Source organism: Vulpes lagopus, chromosome 5 (genome assembly GCF_018345385.1).
Source record: "Vulpes lagopus strain Blue_001 chromosome 5, ASM1834538v1, whole genome shotgun sequence".
In the NCBI taxonomy this organism is placed as follows: domain Eukaryota; kingdom Metazoa; phylum Chordata; class Mammalia; order Carnivora; family Canidae; genus Vulpes; species Vulpes lagopus.
This window is the reverse complement of record NC_054828.1, coordinates 103,968,860-103,994,920: the sequence shown is the minus strand read 5'-3', so window position 1 is coordinate 103,994,920 and position 26,061 is coordinate 103,968,860. Positions and strand designations below refer to the sequence as shown.

At 47.2% G+C, this 26,061-nt stretch overlaps 1 protein-coding gene across 2 annotated transcripts; it reads right to left on the bottom strand.

Annotated features, from left to right (window-relative positions):
• Positions 1 to 309: 309 nt before the first annotated feature.
• CDC42EP3 (CDC42 effector protein 3) lies at positions 310 to 25,038 on the bottom strand. 2 transcript variants are annotated; one of them, XM_041756046.1, is made up of 2 exons: positions 23,619 to 23,902; positions 310 to 2,320 (listed from the first exon to the last, which is right to left on the bottom strand). In XM_041756046.1, exon 2 carries the CDS (start codon positions 2,082 to 2,084, stop codon positions 1,323 to 1,325), a length of 762 nt encoding a protein of 253 aa, XP_041611980.1. In that variant the 5' UTR covers positions 2,085 to 2,320; positions 23,619 to 23,902; the 3' UTR covers positions 310 to 1,322. The 2 variants fall into 2 exon arrangements, with proteins under 2 accessions (XP_041611980.1, XP_041611979.1); XM_041756045.1 differs by having other exon boundaries at positions 2,193 to 2,320; positions 23,619 to 25,038.
• Positions 25,039 to 26,061: the final 1,023 nt, after the last annotated feature.

The window sequence follows — 26,061 nt, the reverse complement described above, 5'->3', positions numbered from 1 at the left end:
TGGGTCTAGGGTTGCAAGAGTGCTATACAGTGTGTTAAAGTAAGGTTAAGAGATTCACAGAAATGAGTTTTGAGAGGCTGGCATCAGTGTTGACTTCAAACAAAAATCTGACCTCACATGTTTATTCTTCCTAACACTGAAGGGCTTCAGGAATCTCACACCTTTGGGAAATAATCAAAATTACAGAGTGGATGGCAATCACCTCTTATTATAAAGGCTCACGTACACTTTAGAAAAGCAATTTTTCTAGTCGTGGACTTAAGGAAAATATTACTATTCTCTTATCTTTTTATTACTATAAACAAGCAATTTCATTTCAACATTTACTCTTTATTGTGTTGCATGAAGTACCTATGTAATGCAAGTATGTACTGTACTAAAATACCTATATTTCCAAATAACATTATATGGTGTAGCCCACAGTCTCTGCAGAAGCATCATGAGTAGCCTGTGCCTTTACACTTTACAATCCATTGCTGGGTGCTGTGAAAAGTATGCTGACAGATGAAGAAAAAGAAATAAAGCTAAGTATGAATACACTTTTCCAAACATATACATACACAGCTTACAATGGAGCCCCAATGGTAACAAGTCATATGACAACATTGGATGTAATATCTATAAAATGTAGACTCTGCAATAAAAAGCCAAAGGCACATAAAAATATATTTTAACTTTAAAAATAACTTAGTTACAGTAATACTTTGCTTGTGTCTTACCAACATGTAGCTGACAGTCAAAATTTCGCGATATAGATATAATATATAGGGATATATAAGAGCTACAAGAAAATCCCCCAAACCCATAAGGTTGTTCAAATGTGAAAACAGAGAGCAGTTTTAACACGGAAGAATTTGCTACTGTGAGCCCAAATAATGTAATATAGAAAAGAGTCTAGAAAAAAAGGCCGAGGCGTTAAATAAATGGACTTCTTCTTGCTCAGAAAATGCTGGAGTACTGCCAAGTTCTTTAATGTGATTTGTGCAGCCCTTCATAGCTAGTGCCAAATCCTGGCCAAGCCAGAGTTCTCACATGTCTGGAAACAAACAACAACAAAAAAAGTGAGCTGAACATATGCAAAACCTGCCGAAAGTGGGTTCTGACCCACTCCCTTCCTTTCTGCCAGGATAGTTTGTTTTTGCAAACAGGGCGTTAACAGGTACAAAAAATACTTCATAGGAACATTATTTTAGAAAACCCATCACACACAACTGCAAACATAGCCGGGGAAGCTCTTGTCTTCGACTGCGGTTAGTTTTGTTTTTATTTTTTGTTTTTATTTTTTGATACCTTTTTACCCCACAGGCCAAGAGTTGGCGCTGTTACTTATTTTTATCCATGACATTCAGCACCTCATCCAAAAACGAGGGCCCCAGGTCGAGCTGCAGGGAGAGGAGGGAACCTGTGAGATCAGAGAGGGACTCCTCTGACTTGGTCTTCTTGACGAGCTCGCACGCGGCCGAATGCTCAAACATGTCCTCGGCCGACCAGTCGGGGTACTGTTCCGAGAGGCTGGAGGAGTGGCTGTCCCTGCCCTGGCTGGACTGTGACGCCGACCCGCTGGAACCCCACGAGACGTCGCCCTGGTGGCCCGTCCCATTCTCCAACAGGCTGCTTTTCTCCGGAGCCTTTTCCTCCACGACGGGCTCACAGCTAAGCCGGGGCAGCTTTGCTGGCCCAAAGGACTCCTGTTTGGAATTAAATGTCACTGGCGACAGCAGGGGCAACATGAGTGCTTGGGACCCCCCAATGGTAGGTAGGGAGATGGCGTTCTTGAGCACTGGGGAGGGCGTTTCCGTGAACATGGAGTCGGACGTGCTGTTGGCCCGGAAGAACTCGCTGTGCCCCGGAAACTGACCTGCGCGTGCTTTCTCCTGGTTTCCGGGCAACAGCTCGTAGTTCCCTTGCAGGAAGGAGATGTCACCAAAGACGTCGTGCTGGCCCTCTTTGCCGATGTGGATGGTGTGGCGGAAGTCTCCAAGCGGGGGGCTAATCATGTCAGGGGACAAAATGTCCCTCAGTTTAAATTTCTTGCCTTTTTTGTTATTGGCAGCTTTTAGGTAAATTGGGGTCTTGGCTGGCATTTTGGAATTTGAGGACGTCTACTGTGCCAAAGGGAGAAGGGCCACTTTCTTCACGAATGCTGCGTTTCCAGAATTCCTTTTTTGATAAAATCTGTCACATCATTTTTCTCAAGCAGCTTCCAGAAGTGGCTCTGAAATGACACTGGGGTTTAAGAGGCCTTCCTGATGTTATAGCCGAGTGGGGCGTCCTGGAGAGCCAGGTACATCATCCAACCCCTTCCACGTTGGGGAGAAATCTGGAAAGGAAACCAAAGTGGGTTATAGTTAGCTGGCCAGTCAGGGTTTACCGGGGCCGCCTTTTTCACGAGAGCGTGCAAATAATGGCATGACCAGTTCTATCTAGAGCCAAGCTTTATTATTATTTTTTCCCTCTATTGAGTAGGATAAAAACTTTCATTGTAGGGTCTTTTATGAAGGGTCCACTAATCTTAGTCTTACTTTAGGGGGAGAAAAGAAAAAAAAGGAAAGAAAGAGATTTAAAAACCTCCTATGACGTCAGCACTGTCTAAACATGGCCACGGACACAACTTTCTGCACGTGTCTGAGACTTTTGATTTTTCCTCTATTAGAAGAACTGCTGTCAGCACGTGACCAGATTGATTTCAGCTCCTTACATGCAAGTGGATTTGCTTTAACAGTGTGTTTTCGCTTTCGTTTGACGTTCACACCAGCAAAACTGATAATATTTTGTTGATGAGTTCCGTGTCTAAGTAAAATTAATGCAACAGAGTGAACAGTCCTATGGAAAGGGGCTGGAAATATTTACTAAGTGACAGGGGCTAGTATGTGCCAGAGGTCAACAAAATCTTAGTGAACTGCATTCTTACAAATGAGAAAAGAGGGATTCGGAAGTCAGAAAATCACCCTTTCTCAATCACCTATGGCCAGTAACTAGAAGGGCTGCAGCTGGAATCAAGTTGTGGCACAGAGAACTGGGCTGTAAAGGGTTTCAGGACTTGAGGCATTCTGAGATGGAAAGAAAGGAACAAAACGGTTTCTTTGCAAAGAAAACAAAACAAAACAAAACAGTGTGATCATCTGTAACAGGTTGGGCTTCACTTAGGAATGCCTTTGGAACTTTTACTGATAAAGCTTGTATCCTCTCCCCTGGGGGAGGCAGAAGCTCAAGGTAACCTCCATGATGTAGCTCCTGAAGTTAACGCCTTTGGAAGCACAACCTGGGACCCACTTCTAAGGTACAGAATATGGCAAAGGATGGGATACCCCCTCCCCTAGCCCTGACTCCTGCCATGGTCAAGTTACATTACAAAAGAAGCCATCTTAGCAGACTGGAGAAAGTCTCCTTTTACTGGCCTTGAAAAGGTAAGCTGCCATACTGAGGGAGGGCCAACAGAGATGATTCTGCCAACAACCTGAGGGACCCGGAAGTGAATTTTCCCCCCAGCTGAGCCTCTGATGAGACTGCAGCCCTGACAGCTGGCTCACAGCCCAATGAGATCCTGGTGCTAAGCCCTGCCTGGACTCCCACCCCACAGAAACTGGAGGACAGTAACTAGGTGGTTTTATAAGCCACGAAGTTTGTGGTAATGTGTTACCAGCATGGAAAACTCGCACGTGCTACTTATACAATCAGAAGTGCTAAGCTAGGCAGCGTGGGGGTCCAGGGTCTCATCTTACAGATGAGAAACTCTTCTCTTAATAATAGGCTTCTAGGGGATCCCTGGGTAGCTCAGCGGTTTGGCACCTGCCCTTGGCCCAGGGTGCAATCCTGGAGTCCCGGGATCGAGTCCCACGTCGGGCTCCCAGCATGGAGCCTGCTTCTCCCTCCTCCTGTCTCTCTCTCTCTCTCTCTCTCTCTCTATCACAAATAAATAAATAAATCTTTAAAAAAAAAAAAAAGCTTCTAACACTTCAGTCACATCAGCTGACATGGGGAAGTTAAAACCTTTCCCGCTGCGGGAATTCCTGAGATGGCCTGACTGAGACCTCTCCCATCGGGCGCTCTCCCACTGGCAGCCGAGCAAATAAATAAATAAATGCTCTGAGGGCTGAGTCGGGTGGCGGCTTGAAGAGAGTCAACCATGTTGGCTCTGTAGCAGCTGGAGGCTGTATGTATTTGTTCCATACTTCTCTCCTTCTGGCGAGAGTTTTAAATTCATCTCCCCATGGCAGGTGGGAAGAACTGTGCCCCGGCACCCACCAACCCGGTACCAACTAGCTCTGTTTGAGAAGTGGCTTGCACCCAGGCCCGACAAGGAAGAGAACAATGAGCCGGAGGAGAGCTAGAGCTTCGTGTGTGGGGAGGAGGCCCAGGCCGCCTGAGGGAGTTTGCACCCAGAGGGAGCTAACTTTGAAGCTGCCACCCAGGACCACACACTTGCCATCTCTCTTTCTCTTTCGTCCCAGCTAAGGCCCTGGCTCAAACAGGCTCCTTGAGGTGCTGCTGCTGTGGCCGCATAAAGGTGCCCTGAAGTTTTGCTTCCTATGGGAAGTTAGGATCCCATGGCGACATTGTGTTACTAACAGAGATGCTTGATAATGAAGAAGGGGAAATCCTGGTGTAAAGAGCCAGGCCAGTAGGTCCGGATGTTCTCTCAATTTTAACTCAAATTTGGGTCTGGTGGCAGTCACAAGTGTTACAAATCCAAAACCCAGGAGCCCAACATCAGAACTTCCTGTTAAGTGTATAACAGCCAGTTACACCCTTAACCAGCTACTCAGGGTGGCAGGTGCCACCTTCCTGCGCCTCTGGGCACAGCACAGTGGAGGACAGCCTGCAGGAGACATCAAGACTCGGAGCCCACAGAAGGAGGGACAGCTGCCCTCTGGACTGGTGTCCATAGCACACTCAGCCAGGAGGACAGCTGCCATGGAAAGATACAGTGTGCCCACAGCAGCTCAGGGGCAGGGGAGGGCTGCTCGTGCTCAGCTGGTGGAGCCAGGGTTAGAGGAGGCCAGAAACTGAGGCAGGGCACTTCAAACTATGCAGAAAAAGAAAAATGCCATGAAGATGCAGCCAGAGGCCGGTTCTCTGCCCTGCTGACTGGATCACTCACACACATCGCCCTTCACTTGAACACTGGGTGAGCTGGAGAGAAGGGAGAGGAAGCACTTGCACCCGGAAGGCTCAGGGGAGGAACACCCAGCCCCTCCTCCCTGCCTGCCTGGCCATGGCCACTGCAGGCCCTTCGCCAGAGGCTGGCTTGGCCTGGTCGCCTGGTCAAAGCTGGGTTTTAGGTCAGTGGCATGGACACAAAGGTGGAAAGGAAGTGACAAAAAGTAATGAAAAGGGCTGGTGAGTGAAAGCTCCATAAGCTGCAGGCAGTGAGTCTGGAGTGCAAGAAGAGAGAAGATACCGTAAAAGGCATTTTTCTTTCTCTAAATATTTACATAGTGTTTACTGCCTGACCGGGATGTAGGCTTCTAGGACTTTGCAAATAATAATTCGTATTGAATTTCTACTATGTGCCAGTGCTATGAGCTCCCAAATACTCTAGAAATTTGTTTTTTTTTTTAAAGGAATTTTGTACAAAAATGTCAGTTTTACAACTTTAGATGAATTGCTATTTGCGATGTAATGCTGGGGAGTGGAGCTCTGACCCCAGGCCTCTATCCTATCTATCCTCTTCCAGCTCAGGGGCAACTGTGCTTGATCTCACAAATAATCTAATAGGGAGGATTTCTTACATTGGCTGCTTCCTCCCCTCCTTTTTAGATATTTTGGGCTCCTGGGCTCATGAGCTGATGTACATCAGTGCCCCTTTCCCTTTCTGGCCTATTCTTTCCACATCTTCTCTCCCATCGTCAGTGCAGAGACCTAATGGGAAGTTTCTCCACTGGTAACAATGTGGCGGGTCCTGGGGAGGGGACATGCATGCTCCTGGGAATCACCACCACTGAATATTACTGAGAGCATCTCTGCCTTCTGGGCCCTGTTCCCACCTTGGATGCACAACAGCTCATGCATGAGAACCCAGGAGGCTGCTACTATTAAAATCTCCATTTTACAAATGAGTCACTGAGGTACACAAAATGAGCCCTGAGTCACTTTGCCAAGGCTACATGGCTATAAGACACTAAGCTAAGTGTCCGGTCTCCAGAGTCTAAGGTCTCAACACTTAATGAGCACACTGGCCAGAAGTTCGGTCAGCTCCCAAATTAAGAAGGGGGTACATTCCAAAGCCTGTTTGAGATACAAATGTGTGATAACACATGGGGCTGACAAGGGTGGGGTCAGGCTTTGCACATACCAATGGTGGGAGCCCCAACAGACCCCACCCAGGCAGAAGGTGGCTTGGTAAGATCTATCAAAGCTTGCAGGGCACCTGCGTGCCTTAACTGATTAAGTGTCTGCCTTTGACTCATGATCCTGGGATCCTGGGATCGAGTCCTGCCTGCACTGAGCTCCTTCTTCTCCTTCAGCAGGGAGCCTTCTTCTCCCTCTCCCTCTGACTGCGGCTCCCCCTGCTTGTGCTCTGTCAAATAAAATCTTTAATTAAAAAAACAAACAAACCCAAACTGCAAATCCTATGCCTTCAACACCGGAATTCCACTTTCAGATTTATCTAACTTACATAGATGGGAAAGAATACATGTACGAGATTGTCAATCTAGGAACTTAAAATAGTCTGGAGTTGGAAACAACCTAATTGTCCACTGACAGAGGACTGGTTACACCAAATTAAGGTGCATCCAGTACAAATGAATATTATACAGGTCTTCAAAAGGATGAAGCAGCTCTTTGTATGCTGATATAGAAAGAACTCAAGATATCTACCTTTAAAGGAAAACCAGAGAGCTGCTGAAGTACATAGATATACTTGTCTCGGCTTGTATGTCTGTAAAATCTCTCTGGAAGCATACACAGGAAACTAATAATGGTGTGACCCACAGGGAAGAGTGATGGAATATGACAGGCAAGGGCGGGAGATAAACTTCTCGCTATTATGATTTTGGGTTTTTGAACCATGTGAATGAATTAGCAATTAGCTATTTAAAAAAAAATGTGCTGCTTAGGGCTCAGGCTGCACCTTGGAGCTAATCTTATATATATAGGTCCCAAAATGCCTACTGAATCTGAGTTATTGGATCATAATGCAAACACTTCTGTGGAGGTTGTGTCCAAAAGCCAAAATCTAGGGTGGCAGCGTGTGGATGTGACCTCATGAAAGGCCTGACCTTATCTCACCGGAGCGTGGCCAAAGGACAGATCACCTCTTCCTGCAGGGACCAGGCATTCATGTAAGAGGCAGCACACTGGTGTTATCTTGCAGAATGAACAAGATCTCACAAGAGAAGGATTTTTCATCAGAAATGAGAAAAAGCAAGAGGCAAGAGACATAAGGATGCAGCAAGTGTCCATGTGGAAGGAAGCAAGGGCAAGAAGAGGTACTGGGGCGTACAGCTCCTGTTCAATGGTGGCTAGTGATGCATTGCTCTATGATGGGACGGTCCTACATGCCGAACACGAAATCCTGTTCCTGCTCACCATTTTCGGAAAAGGAGACCTGGGCTCTAGGAGGCTGCTGGCAGTTGACCCATGTGGCAGTAGACGGAGCAAGGATGAATCCCAGTGGGAAAGCCCGAGTTAGGGTGACACCTGAGAGGCTTTGCCTTCTGCCTCAAAGGAAGCGGGATTGCTTGTTGTAGGATGGGGTGGGAGAGAGGAAGGAAGGGCTAATCGGCCAGCTGTGAACTCCTCAACCAGAATCAGTGAGCTGGCCCTCTAGAGTGTCCCACAGGCCAAATGAAGAGAATTGCTAGCCTTTCCCTATCAGTCCCGACCCTCCCAACCACCATGAACACTTAGTACAGAACCACCCACAGGATGCTGCCCACCCACACCTGGGGATTCTCCTGGTATTGCCATCATTCCTCAACTCCCACTGTCTTCCTCAAATCCAAAGACAGAAAGTGAGAGAAAAGGCAGAAAGGCAAGAAGGAAAAAGAGAGGAAGATGGAAAGAAATCTTCCCATGTGTAGCCTTTTCACAAAAACCCTCCTCTCGACCCTGAAATCTGAATGTTCCATGATTGATAATCCCTTTCTCTGAGTTCTTGGATCACTCTTTACTCCTCTTCCCTCACCCCACCCCCCTTAGATGACACTTGAGATAATATTCATCTGGGAAATTAGAGCCCTTAGAAAACAAAGGTCCTAGTCCCTGGGCACTGGAAGAGGACAGATTTGCCAACAAAAGAGGTCAAACTTGTCACCTCTATCAAGGTGAGAGAGAATGTCTGGCAGATGTGGAGGCATGGAGTCCAGCTGCAAATGCACAGGCCCCCACTTAAATGGATTTATGAGAGATCCAAGGGTGCCAGGATACAAAAGGACTTGAGGCGAAGTTAAAGTCACGGTCTTGATAAGAATAGCAGAGTGTCAGCCCGTCCTTCCGGCACTAGGCTAGCCCATTCCATTTTCTGGTAACTGAATGAAAAGTGATAGTGATAACAGAAATCATCACAGCAGTGATAATTCAATGAAAAAAAAAAAAAACCCCAAACCTGAAGCGGCCCTTTGATTCATTTCCTTACCATCCTTTTGGTAAACAGAATGATGACCAAAAAACCAAAGCAGGGCAGGGGCCAGGAGATGGGGAAAAACAGGGTTCGTTAAGAAGTGACACATGAAAAAATCAGTTCCTGAATCACTTAAGAGTTGACTGGACTGGCAACTCATCTGAAAAGAACAAAGAGATTTAGATTTTTAAAATTCCATTTATTTTAAGAAAGGAATGTTTGGTTTGTCTACTAATTGTTTTTAGAGTAATTCTTAGTGGAGAGAGAGGGTAAAAAAGTTCTTGCATCCTGCAAAAAAGGTTGCCGTGCTAATTTGAAACACACATGTACAAAAACAGGGACAGGTAGGGGGGTGGGGAAGGAAGCCTATCCCAAGGGACCTTTGGGCTTTTTCCTTTCTTCTACTTTCGGGAAGTGATTATGTGTGCAGACTTCCCCTTTCTTGCTTAGCTGTCACATCCTTTAAGGACATTCTAGCTTCTGATCACTTTTCGCTTTGCCTCCCTTCTTCCTAGCATTCAGACACAGCACTGCCACACCACCTGGGCCCCAAGCAAAAATATGAAATGGGTCCACCTTCAAGTCTGAACCATCAGCCCCAGGGACGGATGATGATTCAGTTAAGAACCTCCCTGCTCCCAACCATCTTTGGGGTATTTCTCTCTGCTGCCAACAAGTAGATAACTCTACTGTAATAAGCCCTGGAAAACTGTATTTGACCTTGGACTCCACACAATATTTATCCATTGATTTTTTTAAAAGATTTCTTATTTTAGAGAAAGTTGGGGGGAGGGGCAGAAGGAGAGGGAGAGAAGGTCCCAAGCAGACTCCGCACTGAGTGAGAAGCCCAACACGGGGTTGGGTCTCAGGACCCTGAGATCTCGACCTGAGATGAAACCAAGAGTCAGACACTCAACTGAATGAGCCACCCAGGAGCCCCTGAACTCCACACTTTAGAAGGAAGAAAGGTTACTTGAAACATGTTTCTGTATGTTCTGAGGAGTCCAACATGGAGACAAAGAACTTGATCATGACATGTGAGAAGCTGAAGGAGGGGAGCAGCTGAAAGAAAACTCAGATGGAGGGAAAACAAATCTTTAGGAATCTGAAGGATTCATTTAACTTGTTCTCTGAGGCCCTAGGATTACTGGGCAGAAGCTATAAGGATGTAAATTTTGGCTTCTCCAAAGGAGAAGCGGCTCCACAGTGGCTGTGGGATATGTGACCAAGTCTGAGGACGTAGCAGGGAGCACCCCTGATCCTAAGCTGCCTCTGGGGGCATGGCAGTCGGTATTTTGTCCCTGCTCATTCTCAGTCTCTGAACCAGGAAAACTATCACCGCTCATTTCTTCATGGACTCCTGTCACATTCACCTGTGAAAACGCTTACACACTTTACCTAGAAGACTTTCCATTTGAAGATGGCCATGTTATTAGTAATTGAGGGACAACGAGCCAACCTTCTGGATCAGAAACAGTAAAGTTACCACAGTGTAGGCACTCATGCCAGTCCTTTTGCAAACCTCTGTAGGAGAGCTTCTCTGAATCAAAGAATTTGAAATTCATGGAAAAAAATAAAATCATAGCGTTAAGAAGTTTCACATTGAACTTCAATCAATATCTATGATGGAAAAAAATGTTACCAGAGAACACCCAACAAACAGCATCCTGAGGGGATGCTTTTCATATTTTTAGTCTATTTACTCCACCCAGGAGAAGATAAGAAGATGCCATTTCTATTTTTAGATTCTTATCCTCTCCCCTATCATCCAAACTGAGGAGGACATAGCTAGATGCTACAAGACTGTGAAACTCTATGAGCTCCACCCCCAGCTGCTCAACTTTCATGAAAATGAACTTATAGCCAGACTGAACAGGCTCTATTTTGTGGACCCACTCAAAAAGTCTAATGCATCTCACCTTCGCTTATTTATAAATGGACTTCTCATTTATGATTCAGCAACAGCTTGTATTTATTTTGCTTTTACGACCTGCTTTGTAGAAACCCACAAAATACCATATGGGAGACTCACTACTAATTTGTGTACACACCTCACATTTATAGGATCTAATTGAACTGGTTGAAAGATTTTTCAGAAGCAAAATTGGAAGACGGCACATCAACCTCACAAGTCTGCACTTTTGAAGATAGGCCATGAAACACCCTTTCTCCCTATTAAACTTGGTTATTGGGGAGGACTCGATATGGGAATGGATTCCTGGCAGTTGGAGCAAGGCAGGAGGACAGGTTCTCTCAAGATGCCTAGCTCACTTATCACTAGTTTTACATGGAGCACAGTGTCAGGCTTAATCCGATGGACCAAGGTAGACACTGTAGTTTGGTGGATGTGAATCAAATGACCCCATTACCATGAACTGCCTGCATGGTTCCATAACTAATGCATCCCACCTGATCTGCGAAGCTCAACGGACATTATCAATACTGAAAGAGAACTTGACCCCAGAGTTTCGGCCTCTTGATTACTCTATTTCCCTAACAGCGTGAAAGGACAGATATAGGATTTTCCATGTCATTCTTTCAGCCTGCTCGGACCCTTGATAATCATTCATTTTCACCGGATGGGCTGAAACACGGCTTCTCCACATCATACCAGCACTGGTGTATTTGGAAGCTGGCAGTGGCCATTCCCTTCTCCACCCACTTCCAAGGCAGGCTCTCCTGTGTTATTTGTACATAAATAGCTGTACACAAATATTTGTTCAATAAATGAATGAACATTCCCCTCCCCCCACCACACCAGATTGAGTGCTCTTTTATGGACACAAATTGGTTCTTCTCTTTTTGCCTCCCACTACACAGAGCACACAGTAAACATTAAGTCAAGAAGTTTTAAAATCCATAACCCCTGCTACCCTTCCCTCATGAATGATGAGGTAGTCTGCTCCCAGGTGCCAACAACCAGTCCAAGCCTATAGGGGCTCCTCTAGGAAGCAGCAAGTTTGAAATGCCTGTTTCTCAAAGGAATTTGCACTTGTGATATGAGTGGCTAACCTCTGAGTGTTTGCCATGGACCAGGTAGGTATCAGAACACATCTTTTAGGAAGCAATCTTAGACTACGCCCATATCTCAGGTCCATCAGCTAAAGCCGTGGAGGAGCTAGAATTTTTGCCACCATTGGGCTCCAAAGTCTGTGCTCTTCATTGCTGCTGGTTGGCTAATGTGACGATTTGCACGCAAGTGAGTTTATTTTATTTTATTTTTAAATTTTTATTTATTTATGATAGTCACAGAGAGAGAGAGACAGAGGCAGAGAAGCAGGCAGAGAGAGAAGCAGGCTCCATGCACCAGGAGCCTGACGTGGGATTCGATCCCAGGGTCTCCAGGATCGCGCCCTGGGCCAAAGGCAGGCGCCAAACCGCTGTGCCACCCAGGGATCCCTGCAAGTGAGTTTAGAATGGGATGGCCACTGCAGGTTACCTGCCTTGAGGTCTGACAGGATGAAGAAGAAATGATACACTGTGATCTCAACACTAACAAGAGGCAGGGATAATAACTTCTTCACCTTGTCGGGAGCCAAGAATGAATAAAATGGTCCTAGACAGCAGCCAATAGAATTTTGTCTAAAAGAATCTCAAAAGGAATTTGACTTGATGTAAAAAAAAAACCCAAAAGATTAAAATTTTGCAGTAATAAAAGCCCCCTGAGGCTCAGGGAAAAAAACAAACATCCTGTTCTAGAAAATAGTGTTCAGTGCTGTTAATTCTTTTCCCAGAGGAAGCACGTGCACCGGGCCGCACAAAACCACCATGTGGCTTGCACTGGGGACAATGGCTCCCTTCCCTCACTGGGGACACTTCACTTCCCCCGTAGCTTTCTGAAACTAAGAACCCTGTGTTCCTTACATGGAATGTCCTCCCACCTTCTTACCATCAACCCCTACTCATAACATCCCCCAAGGTCCGCTTTTAGTCACTTCCTTCCCAGAGAAATTCTCTAACTCCCCTCACACAATCCAGGCTCAGTACTGCACTGGCCAAGGTTTTCTTAGGACTCCTATGTTATTATTTTTCTGTTTTCTGGTTTTGTGATTTTATGTCTGTTATCTCCAAGTAGGTGCTAAGCTCAATAAGAATAATATAGACAAAGGTGCTATGAGTAAAAGCTACTGTTGATAAAAATCTCCTCTTTACGACGGATCCCCTACAGAGCCTCCTCCTGGCCTATGAATACCAGAAGGCCTCATATTTTATTGAATAAAAGCCCTTTTAGTACTCCCTCCATCCATCCGCTAGACCCCAGGTCTGCAAATTATAGTCAACGTGCCAAATCCAGACCTTGGCCTGTTTGTGTAAATAAAGTTTTATTAGAACACATGCATGCCAATTCATTTATACATTGTCTATAGTTCAGTAGTTCTCAACTGAGGGTGCTATAACATCCCCCACCCAGGTGTAATTTGGCAATGTACAGAGATATTTTTGATTCTCATGACTAGAGGGTGCTGGTGCTATTGGCATATAATGAGTGGGGCTAGCGGTGATGCTAAACATTCTACAATGCACAGGACAGCCCTCCAAACAATTATATGGCTCTAATTCTCAGTAGTGCTGGGGTTGGGAAACCCTAGCAGAGATGCTTTCAAATGACAAGGTCAGAGTTGAGTAGTTATGACAGACTATGTGACCTTCTAGGTCTAAAATATGAACTTACCCCTCAGCGAAAGTCTGAGCCCCTGCCTTAGACATGGCATTTCCACAGGGTTGGGTGGTTGTTGTTGATCCCCCCAACCCTCAGCAATTCCCCCTGTAATCACAACCGTGCACGTGGCTTCAACTTTCCCCTCTAACAATAACTTCCACATCAGTGTCTTTAGCCTACATAACTTAACTCTCAAGTTAACTACTCAAGGTAGCTCTGTAGACCAGGGCCAGCCGATGACAAGATTTTAAAGAAATCAAAAGTGAGCTATTGGAAACCTTTGACAATGCTGTTAACAATCGACACGGCCAGTGGATTTTTCTCCTTGGATAGGCTCCCGACAAGTTTGGGAGCCGTGTAGCATTTGGCTCACAAGGGAGCTGGTTGTGTGCCCAAGGGCTTACTGTGCACACTAGTATCAGTAGACAGTGGACTGGAAATTAGAAAATACATACTAAAAAAAATCCTGCTCCTTCACAAATAGCATCAGGCTTTTCTCCCCCAGTTTTTTTAGACTTCACCTGGCTCCCCCCAGGCACTTCCTATTCAACCCAGCCCACAGGCTGTACCATCTTTCCTCCTGCCTGCCCTGGTATAGGCCTCCTGTACTGTCCTCTCAATAAAGGGCAGGAAGTCACCTAACTCCAAAACCCGGTTGTCACCCCTACCTCTTCCCCTGCCGTGTTCTTCACATCAAGGCCCACTGATATCTCCCATCGCCAATCCCACTGTCTCAGCCTTTTCTAGCCCTCGAGATCACTCTCCAGCATAAGGGCATTTGCCTCCCCATCTGTTTCCCTGCCTCCAACCTTATCTCCTAGAGTTAACCAGCTACTGTGCCCAAGTGACCTAATCACTCTCAGTCTTCAACCCAGGCCCACCCAACAGCCTGGATATAAAATGACTCCTGTGAGGCTGGGTTTTGCAGTCTCGGTCCTGCCCACCCCTGCAGCTCATATTTTCCACTAGCTCCCCATGGCCTCTCTTATACCTTGCTTATACCTCAAACCCACCAAATGTCACATTATACTGTAATCACTACTGAGTCTCCTACGAGGCTGCCTTCTTTGGGAGAGAGACAACTAGATTTCATTCCGAGTTGGCACTGAACAAATGTTTGTTAAATGAACAAATAGGAGAGTTTGAAAGAGACTGCCTTGACTTCCTTCCCTGCCCAGCCTGCTGAAACTGCATGATGGAGTCTTTCTATGAGTCCTACGGGAAAATAAATAAATAAAATCATTAAACAATGGAGTGGTAGCCTCTTGTGCAAAGGCTTTCTTTCCTTGTTTCCATCTGTAAGACATTTTAACCTTTCTCTATCCATGTAGGCTAAGAATCTCACAGCCTATCACTGCAAGCCCCAGTAATTCTGCAGGCTTTTAGAGATCTTTGGGATTAAGGCAAAGAATATTTGTTATCATGCTGTTTGAGAGGGAAAGGGCTTCTATCCTTGACTGCAATGTGCAAATAGCGTCTCAGAGAAACGGGCAAGACTCAAGAATAAATTGACAATATGTTTCCCTGAATGCAGACTCGCTAGTTATATGGAGGCCCTGGAGAAACTATGAGCTCGCTCTCCTGACCGTTCTTTTCAAAAGGAAATAGGTTAAGGGGGAAAATTTGGATCATTTGGCCCAAGAGGTACAAAGAAACCTGACAAAACTATGATGGACATTCTACAGGAAAGGATTGCTTTAAGTATTAGCTGGGACTAGCACAGAGAGCACATAAGAAAAATACGTATTGAATGAATGAATATCCTGGCAAACAAAACAGCAGACAGGGCTCTCACTGTGGTTCTAGCCTGAGGGGAGAAGACAGCTGGCTTAAAACTTGCAGCCAAGCTTGCATGATCTTTCTAGAACACCAGACACACATGGGTGCCAGCTATCTGCTCTGGAAATTGAGACAATTACTCCAAGCCTGCTTCTCTTACAGGTGCCTACCAGAGCTGAGTGCTGCACAACACAAACCATCATCTTCATACCAATGAAAAGCCAGAGCATCCCCTGAAATTCAATGAAGGAGGCGAAGCATGCTATTGACAACCAACTTTCATTTTCTCCTTAAATGCTATCTGTAGCAGTCAGCAATAAAATGGTTTGTGTGTCCACCCTGTGAACCATCTCCACCACTGGAAGGGGTCCCCACCACCAGCCTGCTCCGAGGGTAATTTCTTCCTCTGATGTGGGGCTGGCCTCTCCTATAAGTGTACAAGCAAGCGTCCTTTCCTCTCCAGGGGCAACTCTCTCTGTCTTGAGAACGAGTGGGGACTTCCTGGAGTTGGGAAAATGTATCAAGCGTTACTGATCAGATAAAGAAAACTGCTCAGGGCCTCTAGCTATTTTCTTTAAATGTCTGGTAAGCTGTCAGGTGAGAGGGAATCTGTAGGGTCCCAAGGAAAGAACAAGGCATGTGATGCAAGTTCATAGCGAGGCCAGGTGGGGCTGTGTCTGAGGAAGAAGTCTAAAACAACTCGAGTTAATCAGCTTGAAGAAAGGGAGAGGCTTTCCCCGCTGAGTCTGAGATCTGGAGTCAGGATTCCAGGGGTGGGGGGGTGGGGAGGCGGGGAGGATGCATTCCTGCCCCGGGGAAGTTAGGGTAGCTGGCCCGGAGGCCACACTCCTAACTTAAAGGAGCCGTCCCTGGCCAGGGTGTGCCAGCTAGGCTGACATACAGGCTGAAACAATCATAGACTTGTGTGTGAGATTTATCTGTCCTCAGTATTACAGATAATGTTCTTTATGACAGGGGTTCTTCAAGGCGTAGGGCCAACTTCTACCCCTCCCTTCCTCCTCTTTCAAAAAAAAAAAAATCTAAACTCTGTTAATATACCAGGTTTATATTTTCTTTCTTTGCTTTGGGTAGAAAAAAGAAGTTTGAGGGAGACTGGGCCAAGAAGGAGGACTCGTGTTTTCTGTCATTCAACTCTCGGGGCCTGAGTTTTATCTTGTCAGAACGAGAGGGTGGCCTGAAACAAGGACCCCTTCCATCTATGAGATGTTGTTAGGGTCTGTGATTCTATGTCTGCAGAAACATCTGGTGTCCAGGGAATTTTAAGGAAAAAAAATAGTTTTTAAGAAAGTTCACTAAGACTGCCCTTAGAGTCAAAATACTGGTTACCAGCTTACAAAATGTTCATCATCTATTCCCATCCTTCTCGGTACCAAATTAAGGGTGCAAAGCAATGCCAGTAATTTTCTCTGGGAGCCTCAGCGTACTTATCCACACAGTGGGGACAGTAGTAATGTCTTCTCAGGAGGAGAAAACACACGTACCGCTTGACAAAGTGAGCCTTTAGGCTGTGAGCTGGCAAATCAGCAACTATTACTAATTATTCCAAGAAACTAGAGCAAGACAGGCTGCAGGTTCACTGTTGGGATGTTTCTCCAATCTTATTTCCTTGGGATCTGGTCATGTATGTAACCTGATTGTTTAAGTAGTGTGAAAGCCCCCCAGATGTGTTGGTTCCAAGCATAATTCCTCATTCTGAGAAAAAAACTGGACTTGGAAAGAAGTCCCAGACCGTCTCCCTCCCCACGCTGCCCCAGGGACTTGCCTGGCAGCATCCACCTGGCTGGCAAGGGAAGCCCCACCTGCCCCCTCAGGGCAGCCCACAGCCAGAGGTTTCCCCACCAGGAAGACAGAACAAAATCCACCTGTGAACAGAAACTTCATACTAAACTTACAGGAAGCCAAAAAAATCAACATTACTATGGAAGACACTGCACTCTGAAGCCATCTGAGGGCAAGAAAACACTTTGCAGTTTAGTGCTATGACACGCACACACTGGCACAGGTGGCTCGAGCTGACAGACGCAGTGAGAAGTGGGCTTCGGAGAGAGAGGCTGCCTTTGTCCAGCCCCTGGTTGGGATCAGAGGCTCCCACACAAGGACCTTACTCGCCTCAGTCCTGGGCTGACACAGAGCACGAGCAGCCACCGTGGCACACGGGCGCGAGAGAGCTCTGGCACAGGTGGAGCTCCCCCACCGAGAAGACTCACAGGAAGATCTGGTGCCAGCCTGCTTCTCAGAGCACCTTGCATCATCCTCACCACCAGACCAAAGGACCCGAGGTGCCTCTCTGGGGATGTGAACAGTCTGTAGCCTGGGAAAGGGTAACTTGACTAGAGCAGGATTTGAATGTGCTGCTAAGTGAAAATGACTTCTGGCCTGACAACACGAAGAGAAGAGCGTGCCATAGGCAGAATCATGTCACAGGCTAGGACGAGACTGTCTGCTTTTCCGTTAGGTCTGCTGGAAGAAGATGAAAGCTGATATAAAAAATAAAATAAAATAAAATAAAATAAAGAATAGAAAAGAAAAGAAAAGAAAAGAAAAGAAAAGAAAAGAAAAGAAAAGAAAAGAAAGCTGATATAAACTAAGCTCAGTCCCTACTTTCAAGGAGCTGGCAATAAATGATCTTTTACATGCAGTTAAGTATTAGAATTCAAAATATAAGACACTGTGGAAATGCCTCTGCTACAAGGGGAAAAGGAGTAAGAGACTGACAGCAGTCCAGAGCTAGAGAAGAGTCTGGAAAAAGTCCATCTGCTTCCTCTGCACCCACATCCCTCCCCTTCCCCTGCTTCACAGATGAAGGGGCACAGCCTACCCAGAGAAGGGTCGGGGTGTGCCTTGTGACATAGCCGCTCAGTCAAGGGCTTAGAGCCTTGTCTCCTGCTGTGTTAAAATCAATGTTATGTGTCTGAACAGACCCTTGGCAAAAAAAAAAAAAAAAAAAAAAAAGTTAAGAAAGTAAATTAATTAAAAAGGAAAGAAATCAAATATGTTCTGAAATGGCAAAGCCACATTAAGCCAAAAAAGCCTTGTTTTAAAAATGTGTGTAGCCAAAATGATTATAATGAATTTGAACAGAACAGGTCTTTTTCAACTAAACACACAGTGATTTATCATTGGTGTGATATGTCCACAAATATGACCTTCGAGCTGTCACCAGAACATGACAGATTCCCGAACGTGTAAGCTGTCTAAATAGAGACTTGACTTTGAAGTTCTCTGCCTTGCACACTGGCTCAGGTTGCTTTGCTGCAGATCTGCACTGGTCTGCTTTTTAACCCAGGGTTTTATACTATTAGTAGTTAAGAGTGCTATGCTGATAGATGTCACTGATCTGGGCTCCCTGGATGCTACAGCTAGAGGTGATCTAGCACCAAACGCCTCACTGAAGAGATGAGAGAAAGACCCTAAAGTCCATTACACCTGGATCAGTGCTAAAACCAGAACCTATTGTCTCACATCCAGGACCTTTGTGATGGTTTCCTTCAGTTTTGCATTAATTTAATCAAATACCAAAATGACAGGGGTGCTTACATCTTCTAGTGTGTTTTTGTGGCTGGCTCTAACCCTATGGTTCTCTAATCTCTTCATCCTTGGGTTTCTTCTGCTCTGGAGGGCAGGCTGCAGTGTGTGGCTTCTGTCTCTGGCTCAATTACTCCCAGAGTGTGTTTCCTGCCAGACTAACCCCACCAGCTGCTCTGTGGGCTAATGATTTGAGAGACTCTGGACATCGTCTCCCTGTGGAGATTCACTGAACACAGTGACATATTAAATGGTCTGAAAAGTCCTGCAGAAAGGGACCTTAATCAAACTAGTTTCCCATAGAATCCTTTTCTGATGCTATTCCTACCTCAGGGTATGAGTTAGGTGATGCTATACTAGCTCACTGCAGATGTATTACCACTGCAACAGGGTTTAACAAAGAACCAAAAGCTAAAAGGTGAATAATGACTTTTTCATATGCAAACAAAACCCAAATACTGAAAGCAAGTTCTTCTGATCTCAAATTTGAGACTCAAGGATTCTACTATTGATCCATGACTTGGGTGAACAATAAGGATTCATCAAATACTAATTTGGAACTCACTAGCTTTCAAATTCATCAGTTTGCTTGGCTATTCAGAAACAGAACTATTAAACTATCAAGACTCATATTATAAAACTGTGGTTTCATTTTAAAAATGGCTTTTCCACCAGAGGTACTGTCGAACTCAGCCCATCATCATGAGACACTGGTGAACTTGGCATTGAAGAAATGTATCAAGGCCAAGGAAGGCATTCTTTTCTTTTCTTTCTTTTTTTTTTTAAAGAAAAGAAACATACCAGACTATTGCTGTAAAACTATTTGGCTATTTATATTATTTATTCTGGTTTGTGGGGTACTGTTTTGTTTTGTAACCTTTAAACAGGGCAGGAGAAGGGCAGATTCCAAATGGAGGCGGACAGCTCAAAGGCTACTGCTCTTGGTTTTGAGTTAACCTGAGTTATTCTGGGCCACACTTTCCAGAACCCCTACTTCGATCTGAGCAGCCTCCCCCAGCTAATCACAATCCCACAAGTCCAAGACAGCAGAGGCCAGGCCAGCCCCCACGGGTTATCCAGGGCACCTCTGGTAGGTTTCCCAGGACTCCTTGCTCTATCTGTCATACCAGAAGCTTATCTGGCAGGACCCTGGGCATGTGCAGTGGAACTGTAATGAGGCCTGACTTCCACCACGGACAGAACCTTCCTGCCCAGCTTATTGGCGGCTCCTGCCACTTGCTTAGCACCTCCTGAAGCAGTGTCATTATGAAACATGAATTAAAGTCCACTAGTGCCAGGGGATGACAGGACCAGGCCCTGTGGGTGTGGTCACTGGCCTGAAGGAGGTGAGCATCCAGCCTGGTTACGGGACACCTGCAAGCCCTGGTTCTTCAAAACTTGAATGCAAGGATGTGGTCCACACTGCACTCCACTTCATCCCTGGCCCCGGAAATTCTCTGCTCCTGGATGTTGCAGGGCTCTTTTTTTCCTCTTCATTTCTTAGTCCTACATTTTCGTGTAGCAAATCTCTTCATTTATGGTATAAATGAAACGCTCAGGTTAATTCTAGCAGCTTGAAGCTGGATCCACTGCAGGAGAAGACTGTTGCTATACCTGTGAGATTAAACTATTTTCAAAAATGAAACCATTCACATGGTATTCCCCTGGGCTGGCAATTACTGCCATCTTCCTTTGAATAGAGAGTACTACGAAATGAGTTCTCTTCCAGGAGCCAAAAACCCTCAGAAGAGTCAGATTTAAGAGCCTCCTTGCCCCTTCTCCCTAGTGGTGGGGGTGTGGTATTTAGTACAAGGTCAATTAGACCTGAATTCAAACCTAATTCTGCTACTTACTCAGCTGTGTGGCCGTGGCCAAGTCACTAAACATTTCTGAGGCTGCGTTCTCATCCTGAACATAACAATACTATCTACCTCAAAGAGTAGTTATGGATATTAAGCAAGAGAGCCAGTATTAAGCACCTAGGAAAAAAATGAAAGCATCAACCTTTTTTGTGCTTATTCTGGACCGGGTACTTGTCAGTGCATTACATTTTTTTTTTTTATTCATTTCACTCTCATTGTAATATTATTACCTCTATTTTATAATTGTTAAACTGAGGTATGCAATAAGTAATTTGCTCCAAGTTGCACAGGTATTAAGTGCCAGAGACAGGCTATAAGCTCAGGGCAGCCTGACTCAGTGAGGCTTCTTAACCTCAGGGTTTTCTCCTCATCTCCCTACCCTAAAGAGGTGCTGACATTCATGCAGGATTAGCCACTCCTGCATGCCAATTAAATTGCATATGCATATTTAGGTAGGTTCCTTTTAGTGTAATTTTGGTCTAGTACAAAACAGGTCTGCCCTCAGCTTCCACATCTATAAAAAGAGGATATTAACAGTTTTCCTTCACAGCATGATTGCTAGAAATAGATGAGTTAAATCGAGGTAAAGGGCTGAACAGAGTGCTTGGCATTTACAACAGGCTCCATGTAGGAAGTGCCTTTATCATCCAAAGTCCTGAACAATGCGATGTAATAGCAGAATTCACTTGGTAAAGGAGATTTTGTACCTGGCTATCCTTGTTCTCTGGCAAATGTATGGCATTTAAAAATAGACCGAAGTTCTTATTTAATCAATAAGTAATCAGGTCCACAGGATTCTGGTTAGAAAGAAATTAGGCCAGGCTGAAATGAAATTAGACCAAAAATAAGAATTTTAATAATTAAAAGGAAAACATCAGGGCAGTCTTTCTGGAGGGTGCCTTCAGATTATGAATTGTACTGTACCCATTGGACAAATGCTATGGCTACTGGGCACGGAGCTTGTGAAAAATTTATGGCCTGGTAAAAATCTTTGGGTGATATAGGTTAAAACAACTTTATCCCCACTGCCATTGAATACCATGAATTCTAGAAGCAAAAAAGGGCAGCTTTTGTGAACATGTTGGACATAAAACAATACACCACATTAAAGGAAAAGCTGGACAGCAGATAGACAAACTAGCTCATGTGAGCACTCCAGCAATGATTTTTAGGGCTTTGTATTTACGTCTCTTGCACATTTAGCTTTGCAATGAAAAGCAAAAGAAAGAAAGAAAGAGCAACACTCCTTACTTTAGCTGTCTTTACATGTTACATTCAGATAGAAAACAGAATTTCACTGCTCAGATTTGGAGGGAAGGGGGAGCTCATCTTATTTCACGTCTGTAGCTGCTGCCACAGCCACAGCACCATGTTCCAATCATGGAATTCATAATGTAAATCTCTTGCAGATGATACCACTGGAAAACAGAAACTGCCATGGATCCAGAAACACATCCAAATTTCTGTAAAGTTCTTATCTGAGAGCCCAGAGGCTGGTACTCCGTGTTTTTCGTTCAGTGAGTGAGGCCCATTGGGAAATCTACATTCTTTGGGAGACTTAAGAAGAACTTTCAACCATTCTTTGACTATACAAATACATGCTATCCCTTCTTCCACATGTGACAATGCTGAACATTTCACAACTGCCCCAACTTATCTCTTGAACGTTTAAATCTATACTGAAAAGGGTTTGTGTCACACATGTACAGTCTAGCTATTCCTTAACTGTCAATCAGAGCCCATACAAATTACAGGTGGTGTCAAAGAGAAGACCTCTAGAACCGTCCAGAAAAAAAGGAGAAGTTGCATTTCTTGGTTGTTAGACACAAGAATTTCCTAAGTTAGAACATTATAGGAAATCTTTTAAATCACCTTAGGGATACCCCTGGGGCATCATCACAGCTTCACGTGGAGCCTTTTGTCTCCCTGTGATGTGAGGGGGGGAAGTCTCCAAGATTGGCTTTGCTATTCAAATACAGACATCTGCTGCACTCCTAATTTCTCCTTCTCTTTAAAAGGCAGCACCCCCAAGAAACTCTTGAATATTGTGAGGCCTAAAAGTTGGGGGTGGGGAGGAAATCTTTGTCTCCCTAACACATTCATCAATTCCCTCCTCCTTCCCAGCACCTCCCTCCCCAGAAACCCCTACCACCCTCAGGACACATAAGCAGCGACTCCCCCAAATACACAAGGGCTGGAAAGATTCATGTTGCAATACCCTCCTGACATTCCTCTTCCCGCCCTCATTTTAATTCACTCACTTTTCTTTCTTTTTTTTTTAAACAAAATGTAATTACTTGACTGTCAGCCTGGGCTGCACTCTGGGGCTTTTACTCTTTTCAACACAGCTGCGCTTCGGGCTTTGATGCTGCTGTCCACGCAGCTTGTCCCAGCCACAGCCTGGCTCTCGGTAATTCAACATTCAAGTGCATATTTATTTTTAAACTGACCTCTCCTAGACTGTACAGTATAAAGGAGGTCCTGCCAAAAAATATGCTACTTTCTATTTATAAGATGAAACACATGCCTCCCAAAGTCGAGAGGAGGATGGAGTACAATAATTCATAACAAAAAAATGACTGGCCAGATCCATTCGTCCTCACATGTCTGATACTTGTCTGTGTCAAGACAGTTTCAAGGAGGAAAAAAAAAATCTTGAAAACGGTTCAGCTGTTCAGAAACCACACACACACACACACACACACACACACACATTAAACAGCCAGACCTGCGGTTGGATGGAGCTCCAGCCACAGGGCCCCCGTGCCAAGGCGGGCGAGGGCACCCGGCGGGCACTGCCACGGCAGATCGGCACGGGGCACCCGTGTGCGGCCCTGGTGCCCACCCACGACGGGAGGGGAGCGGCAGCCATGTGCGGTTTGTTCTCCGATGGAAAAACGCAATCCGCGCCCAGAATGGCTGTCAATAGCTCGGCGGGTGCAGCGGAGCCGTGCAGCCCCACCCTGGAAAGTGGTGCCACGGATGGTGGAGCCCCGCGCCTCGGCCGTGCCACCCAGCCCCTCCCGGTTTGCTTCAGGTCCCCTGGGGTCCCTGAGACACCAGCCGGGAAGGCGACGCTCGCGGAGTCCCCGCCGCCCGCGCGGTTCCAAGCCGAGCGCCCCGCGCACGCCGGAAGCGGCCACCACGGCGGATCCGAGCCGCTCTCGGGCAAAGAGGAAGGCGGCCCGGGCAGGCAGCAACTCACCGGCCACCCCGACGATCCCAGCCGCGGCCCCAGAGCGGGGCCGCCCGCGCCGACGCCTCCCGAGGGCACGCGCAGTCCCGGCCCGCGGACCCGGCCGCACCTCGCAGCACGGGGCACGGGGAGTGGGCGTGAGGGCGCCCGAGGCGGCGGGCGTCCAGGCTCTGCCCCCGCTGCAGCCCCGCCGCCCGCCTCCGAGCCCACGCCGGGGCCGCCGCCGCCGCCGCCGCCGCCGCCGCCAGGGAAGGTGCGAGCCCGACTGTGCGCGCGGCGACCCGCCGCGGAGCTGAACCTGCGAAGGGCGGGGCGCTCGGGGCGGGGCCGGCGGCGCGGGGGGCGGGCCGGGGCGGGCCGGGCCGGGCCGGGCTGGAGGGCGCGCGCGGCCGCGGTACCTGCGCGGGGGCCGGGCGGGGCGCGCGGGGGCCGGGCGGGGCGCGGGGTCGGCCGCCGCACGCCCGCGCGCCCCCGGAGTACAATGGGCGCCCCTTGTTACCGCGCTGGCGCCGCCCGCAGGGGGCCGCTAGGTCCCGAGCGGCGGCGCCCAGCTCCCTTGGCACAAAGGGAGGTCGCGGGACGCTTGCTTCAAAGGGCGACCCCGGGGTGCTGGCTCCCGGTGCCCGAGGACAAAGGGACGCCGCCCGCGCCCGGACACCTGCACTACACCTCGCGCCCCCCTCGCGGTCCGCACGAGCCAGTCGGGCGCGGCGGGCGGGGGACCCTGCAGGAGGCGCGGCCACCCCACCGCGCGGACCCTGCCAGCCCCGGGGCCCCCGCCGCCCGGGCCCCCGGCTCCAGGGGCAGGTCGTGTTTTGTCGGTTTCTCGCTCGCTCCCTTTGGAGCTGCTGCCAAAACCCGGAGAGTGGATTGGGCGTCCTGGCGACGCCCGGGGCTGCCCGCTGGGCGAGGGCCTGCGAACCGCCGACGCTGCAGGTTTTTCCAGTCCGGGGGGAGGGGCTTCCTCTCCCGCGGGTCCCTAAAGTCACCGGCCTGAAGCGGGGGCCGGCGGGTGGCGGCGTCCCCGACGCGCGGCGCAAGGGGCGCAGCTGCCGGCCCGGGAGCCTAGAATTGGGCCCCGGGAGGCACCTGCGCCCGCCGGTCATCCCGGCGCCCGCCGCGGCACGCCCCGCCCCTCCGCCCGCAGGCTCGCCCTGGACCCGGTTAATTAATTTTCTTAATCCGTCTCCGTCTCTTCCTTCTCGAGTCCTCCGCCTGGGTTAATGAGTAGGCGACAGGAAAGGGCGGTGTTTTCCGGCTGCGAGGTCCCAGCCCGCACGGTCGGCCTGGGGAGGCGGCTGGAGCCCCCCGGGGTGGAGGGGGGTTGGAGGGGAGTCGGGCGCTCCGGGCCTGGCCCGGGCCCTGGGACTCTCGGGTTGGACGGAAATCCTGGCACAAAGCAGATACCCTGCAGAGGCCCTTGACTTTCCCGAGCGCGGTCAGCTTCAGGTCCTCGCCGCGACGCGCACCCCCACCCCCACCCCCACCCCCACCCCCCGCCCCGCGCACCCCCACCCCCTCGGGTCTGCAGCCTTAGAGGATGCACCGTGAGCCGGCGTTGGAAGCCCTGGGCTGACGTTAAGGTGAAGGGAAAAGGGAAAAGGAAAGGCAAACTGCTCTGGAAAGCAGAAGGCTTGGGTGGAGTGGTAAAGCCCTCAAAGAAAATAATAGTTGGCAGGTCAAATGGCCGTGAGGCTGGAAGTCAAATACAAAACTCAGCTGAAGAGATGTTAGAAATCTGACCAGCAAAACAGTCGTGGAAGATAAGAGACCCAGCGTTGTTTCTTTTCTTCAAATGACAACTACTCCAAAGTTTCCTTTGGCAGATACCTGGATTTTACTCCAGATTCCTCGGAGTTTTACTTGGTTCATATTTCAAAATATATGTTCCATTTGGCACTAATGTATATATTTTATGTATGGATTTATTGAAAAATATTAAATGTTACTGGCCTACTTAGATAAAGGGATTTTTATAAATATTTATGCATAGCTTTCATTGCATGTGGTATTTTTATAAGTACAAATAATATGTGTATATATTTATTAAGTACCACATGAAAAATTCCTTTTGCACACACAAAGGCATTCTTTACACATATGTCTTACGTGTAAAATTTCTTTTTCATTCGCTCTATAGTTGGCTGCTGGTAAAAACACTTTATTTCCACATGACTAAGTAAATAGCTTCTTTTACAGCTTGTGCAAATATAGAACGGCAGGTTGTTTGGGATAGCTATTTCATTCCCAAACCCCATTTTCACTTTTCTACATCATTCCTCACCTAGAAACTTTCCCTCTCTGCTCTTCGTAAGACGTCATTTTTTTTTTCTAAGACGTCATTTCTGAGCTCTAAACAATTTATCCAGAACCTGCCCCTTCTAGGGCTGGTGGTGCTGATTTGATTTATCTTGGTCTCTTTGATGCTTCTCATTATTTATTTGTACCAGCC